The sequence below is a fragment of the Tiliqua scincoides genome, chromosome 11, assembly GCF_035046505.1.
Source record: "Tiliqua scincoides isolate rTilSci1 chromosome 11, rTilSci1.hap2, whole genome shotgun sequence".
NCBI lineage: Eukaryota > Metazoa > Chordata > Lepidosauria > Squamata > Scincidae > Tiliqua > Tiliqua scincoides.
Genome location: NC_089831.1, coordinates 4187542 through 4193541, shown reverse-complemented (window position 1 = coordinate 4193541; position 6000 = coordinate 4187542). Strand labels below are relative to the sequence as shown.

Sequence of the window (6000 nt, the reverse complement as noted above, 5' to 3'; positions counted from 1 at the left end):
CCTTCTCCAGCATAATCACCACCAGACAGACGATGCTACTCCCATTCTATGAAAAGGCAGGGAGTGGGACCAGAAGGGAAGGATGGAGATGTGGTCACTCTAGCTGTCACTCCTCATTTCCTGTCTCCCCATCTTATCAAAAGCGGAGTGGACATAGGAGAGTGGGGAGCAGGAGGGAGGAGGAGGAAGTGGAAGATCAAGACCTACCACCACTGCCAAGGGAGTGGCAGTGAAATTAACAGAAGGGGGGGCAAGCTACTGGGATTTGGGGGCTCTCTGGTTATTGTGCAACTCATAATGGTGCACCACACCAAAATGTACCTGGCATGTGTGCACTTCCTCAACCGAAGAAAACAAGGCCATCCCTGCAGCAGGAAGGAATACAAAAACCAGAGTGTGGGTCGTTGACTCAGGAATTAAGTGCCTGGTGCATTGTGGGTAGAGCACTTCATGTTCAGCCAAGGGATGCCCTCTTCTGTTGCAGCAGTGAGACCTGGATGGTAAGCTGCCAGAGGGGCTAAAGTTTGCTCTCAGATATTAAGATGAAGACGGGTGTAGGGTGCAGGGGTCTCTTTCACAAGATCTTCAGAAGATCTTTTCATCACCAGGTTCGAAACATCCAAAAAGATGCTGTGAGCTTGCAGTTGCAGCTGGCTGTGGCTGGTGGTGTCACAGTCTCCTCTTCCAATTCCCAGTGCAGTTTAGCAACTAAAAAAAAAAGTTTTCTTTTAGTAAGATTTAAGGGTAGCTGAAAACAGGTAAGCATTTTAATAGCACTTTAAGGTCCCAAACCTATCCAATATTAGAAAATTGCTGGTGCTGCTGAGCCAATGGAGTAGGTACTGCTTCCTGTGTTGGGGGCACAGTCACAGAGGCTTTCTCAAGGTATGGAAACATTTGTTCCCTTACCTTGGGACTGAACTGCAGCTGCAAAAGTGCAGCAAAGTTGGATAGGATTGGGCCCTAATGCACACTTGTCTGGAAGTGAATCGCATTGAACTCAATGGAGCTTCCTTCTGAGACGGCACGTATTGGATTGCACAGTAGAATTGTTTGCTTTTAAAACCAGCAGCCCTCCATACACATGGGGTTGAATACAAGCCTTAATGACCAAATCAACACTTGAATTGTTGGCATGCCTGTCTGTCATGTGAGTTGTGAAGCTGGGAGGAAGCCCAGCTTGCAATGCAGCTGAAGAGCCTGCTGTGAGTCCATTTTATATGGATAAAGGACTCACAGCAGAATATATACGTTCTGCCTGACCGCATCAGAGGCCACCGTGTTGGAGAGAGACACCCTTCTATAGTGCCCATCTGAACAGAGTCAGCTGATGTAGCATCTCTCTGCCAAAGCAGGAGCAGTCACTTCATCCAGAAGGAGCAGAGACACACCCATGATGCTGGGATACCTCCTGCACCACAGCTGACAGGCACAGGCAGGGAACTCCAGGAAGCATCATCATTGCTCCGAGAGTAAAGTCCCATTTCTCAGTCCTGGTGGAGAGAGAAGAGGGGAGGCTGATGTGCTGGGGGGCAAAGCTCACTGAACTACACCAGGGTTATAGGCAGGATGCTAGCTTTTTGTTCAGCTAAAACAGTGGACTTCAACAGTTTTCATGCCATGACCTTAATAAATAAATGAATAAATTACGTGTGAGGCTGGGGACCCACCATTGATCCAGCTCCCCTCCTGGGACCCGATTTGCCCACCCCTGCCCCTGTTGTCACCCACCCCCATGCTGCTTGAGCCAACTGCTAGCTCCACCTGCTGTGATTGGGCTGTGGTATGGCCAGGTCTGCTGGCTCAGCTTCCCCAGGAGAGCAGGAGCCCAGTGAGGATGCCATGGGAATGGTGGGCCAGGCAGCATGCAGGTTAAGGCCAAGCAAGCCCAGACAAAGATGAAGGAGCCTAAGTGCTGATGGCAGGCTTGTCCTGTGCATATGTCCTTCATAAACCCATTAGACTGGGGGGGGGAATCTACTAACTATTTTTGACTCCCGAACTACTCCTTCCCAGACTGCGACCCCACAAATGAGGCTTTGTGACCCCATTGGGGTCCCAACCCCAAGGTTGAAGAACATTGTGCTAGAAAACGCCTGTATCTTTCTGAGAGTAACCAAGATGTGTGCCTCAAATTTTAATCCAGGAACCCAACCTCCCCCTCCCCCCCAAATTGCAGCACTCACCATCTGGGCAACAAGCTTCTGTGTATGAGAAGGAGTACATACAGATTTTACTCCTGTTTAAGAGCTCAGTTCATCATGCACTTAACTCCTGAATAAACCATTCTGAGTCCCCATGTGGGTATCCTCCCACCCCGGCACACATACCATCAGCCAGCAAATCCTTCCCTATTCTCAGAGCCAGCTTCTTAGGCAGAAGCAGTCTGTTTTAAAGCCAGTGGTTTTAAAGCAGGGATCCCAGATTGTCAGGCCCAGCGCCAGTGAAGCCACTGCCAGCCAAGGGGTGCCATGCCAACCTGCGTCATTGGAACACAGATAGCTATTTTAATTAAAAGGACTGCTGATTGAAGCTTGGATGCAACTGAGATGGTTTTTGGTCTTGGTTCTAAGCAAACCATGGGGATGGGTCAAGGGTGCCGGCAGTTGTATGCTAGGAGTGATAAAAAACTGCATGTTGGCACAGAAGCTTCTAGTTCACACACGTCTACCATAGCCTCCCAGTGCTTGGAAACTGGATGCATCTACCACGTTAGTAGAAACAGTGTCCAAAGCTGTTAGCTAGGGAGAGATTACATTTTGGCCAATTTTTTAGCATGAGGCTTGCAATCCATTGCTGAGCCATGCTCTTGCATGGTGCTGGTGGCAGGGGCTGTCCAAATGGGAGGAAAAGCAAATCGGCTCTTTTCCACCTTGTCTTCCCAAGCAGGTAAGATGGGGGCCCAGGCCCGCTAGGAAGTTCTTCTGACACAAGCCTCATTGGAATGCACAGGAGCTGCGCTGAGTAATTGAGATTTTCAAGGAGAGCCGCAAAAGAGGAGGCAGCAGAAGGCGAACTTCTTGCCCAAGGCAGTTTGGCACCAGCAAATCACTCCCGGTGGTTCAAAAAAAAAGAAGACATGTAATAAGTTAAACAACTGAGACTTTGTCTCCCTTTAATGGCCTCAAGGACCTGCAACAGTACAGCCTTGAGCAGCCAAAGGAAGGGGAGCCTGCTGGAATTGGGCCAAATTAGAGGTGACAGGAGGAGATTGGATGTCCCACTGTTTTGGTGATATTTAATTGCTGCCACAGCACCCCCTCTTGGAACCAATTCAGTACCACTCCCTAGAGCTTCAGTGGTGTTGTTTCTCCTGGAAAGTGGTGCAGGGGGAAAGGGTTAACCCCTAGCACAGTTTTTTTTATTGGGATGGTGACAGCTGTAATCAGTAGTGTAACTACGGTATAGTGTAACAGTTAGTGTAACTAATTGTGTTGCCATCGCCGCTCAGAATGGCTCTGTTGGCAAGTGGGAGGGGTCGCTCACATTGCATGTTGTGGTGCCTGCAATACTTAATGGAGAAAAAATCCATTATGGGTTACAAGCCATGATGTGTATGTACAACCTCCTGATTTTAGAAATGGGTTATGTCAGAATGCCAGATGCAAGGGAGGGCACCAGGATGAGGTCTCTTGTTATCTGGTGTGCTCCCTGGGGCATTTGGTGGGCCGCTGTGAGATACAGGAAGCTGGACTAGATGGGCCTATGGCCTGATCCAGTGGGGCTGTTCTTATGTTCTTATGTACTACATCGCCACCCTCTCTATAGCTACACTACTGGTTGTAATTGAACTTGTTTTAAAAGTGAGAGATCTGATCATAGCTCTTCCCCCCCCCCGCATGTCATTTGGTCCTGACCTCTCAGCCCCAAACACCAGCAGAATCAGACACCTAAAACTGTTTTGCCCTTTTCCCCGCAGGCACCTGCGAAGGAACTTGAGCCTGTGCTTCATTGCAAAGCTTCTGGGAAAGATGCAGATGGTGACAGGCCCCTGGCAAGAAGAGATGCAGGTTGGTGTGGAGAGGAGGGGCTGGCTTTGGTCCTTGTGTCTGGACTTCTGACATCATGGGGGCACTCTTATAAGGGTGTGGTTGGTCTTTTTCTGGGATAGTCCCATGAGTTGGGGCTGGCATGGATCCTCTTCCATTCTGGTTAGGGGCCCTTCCCGAAACAGTTGTGCAAGACCAGTCCTTTCCAGGCTTTCTGCCATTTAGGAAACCCTTTCCATAGTAACTTGAGTGCCACGAACTCCTCCGTGTCCACCACTGAACTGCTTCTTATAAATGGTCCTGGGGCATGTTTCGGCGACAGGGTGCGACCTTATCAGGCCCCCATGAACTGAGGGTGTGACCTCGAGCAGTGGGTGAGGGACCCAGAAGCGGTCATCACCCAACCTCAGGTTAATCATGGCAGTGCTGCTGCTGCTATTTTGTGTCAAGGCTCAGGCCTGCACAGTTTGAACAGTAGCCAGCACTCAGGGTCCTGGATGAGGCAGATCCCACCTGAGATTTTGGTTTCGGAGGGGTAGCTTTGGCCAAGTCCCCCCCCAGTCTTCAGTGGGTCCCCTCCATTTCCATCCATCTGCCTGCCCCCCGTACTACATAACTTCTTCTGCACTGCTTTCCTTGCTTTGCTTCTGTCTCTCCCTCCATCTTTCAAAATGGAGTATTGTTGCCATGTCACTTCCTGTCCCCCTTCTCTTTCTGATTGGTGTGAAAGGAAAGAAGGGCAGAAGTAGTGAATGCTGATTGGCTGCCAATGATTGAGAAAAGAATCTCCGCTCTCTTGTCCACCCCTCTTGCCTGCTGTGCTTTTGGGGGTTAGTCCTAGCTCCTGACAAGGTGAAGTCCACTGGCATCCAACATTCCCTGTTAGAGGAGGATTGACAGTGGTGGACATGCTGTCTTCCAAGGGAGCTTGTCCATCATTGCTGATCTTCTCATTGTCAAACTCCTCCTCATAAGCTCCCAAGGAACCGCGGGATACCCAAAACACCCTTTTCAAAACCATGAATGTGGGTGATCCATTGAACCCAAGACATTTTTCATATATAGGCTTCCACTCCCATGGGGTAGGTGGGTACAGCTGTTACCCGTCTTGCTCCCAGACATGTGTAATAGCATGCCCACACAGGGGACCAAAAACGTGTGCAAGGACCTTGTGCAGTTGGCTCATGATACATCACAGTGAAGCTTGGCATTTAACAAGGGCAAGATTGAATTATAGATGCAACATGGTAATGCTTATTGTAGGGATAAATATACAGAAGGAAGGAAAAACAAGTGTGAAATGCATTAAATAACTGGGTTGCTAGGTAGATTAAATAACAAGCTTAACTTCCTGAAAGAGAGGGAAACTTGGATTTGCAAAATGGAGGATAGGAAATAAGATAAGGACAGAGAGATCTCTGTGATTAGCACACAAACTTGAGAGAGGGTTGCAAGAGACGAGGGAGCATAGACAAATGCAAGGGAAACATCCTAGACCAGGGGTGTCCAAACGTTTTGGCAGGAGGGCCACATCATCTTTCTGTCACTGTGTCGGGGCCGGGGGGGAAAAAAAGAATTAATTTACTTTTCAAATTTGAATAAATTTACACAAATGAATACATTAGAGATGGAACTTATATGAATGAATGAAGGTCTTGCAATAGCTCATGGCCTAAAAAAGGTCTTGCACAAAGCAAGGCTGGCCTTTCCTTTGCTGCCACTGCTGTATCACACACGTGAAACAGCAAGCAGGGGAGGGAGCCCTCTGCCCACGGCTCACGCAAGAGGTCGAACAGTCACCCTCATGCTGAGAGCAGTTGCATCGGGCCAGCATGGGCTGCAGCAAGTATCTGGAGGGCCAGAGGCTCATCGGAGACTGGGTGCTCCCCGCGGGCCTGATTGGGAGTCCCCGAGGGCCACATGTGGTCCCTGGGCCAGGGTTTGGGCACCCCGTCCTAGACCACTGTGCCAGTGGGTTGCAGATGGTTTGAAGGGAAGGTGGCTTAGAAGA

The 6000-nt window shown here is 49.4% G+C and overlaps 1 protein-coding gene across 1 annotated transcript in view; it reads left to right on the top strand.

The window, feature by feature from the left end:
• Window positions 1–2803: 2803 nt before the first annotated feature.
• Window positions 2804–6000, top strand: part of FAM178B (family with sequence similarity 178 member B) — a 61882-nt gene continuing 58685 nt past the window's right edge. The window contains exons 1-2 of the mRNA XM_066639646.1: window positions 2804–2889; window positions 3920–4010. Coding sequence (XP_066495743.1) covers window positions 2804–2889; window positions 3920–4010 — 177 coding nt within the window. The remainder of the gene's footprint in view (window positions 2890–3919; window positions 4011–6000) is intronic.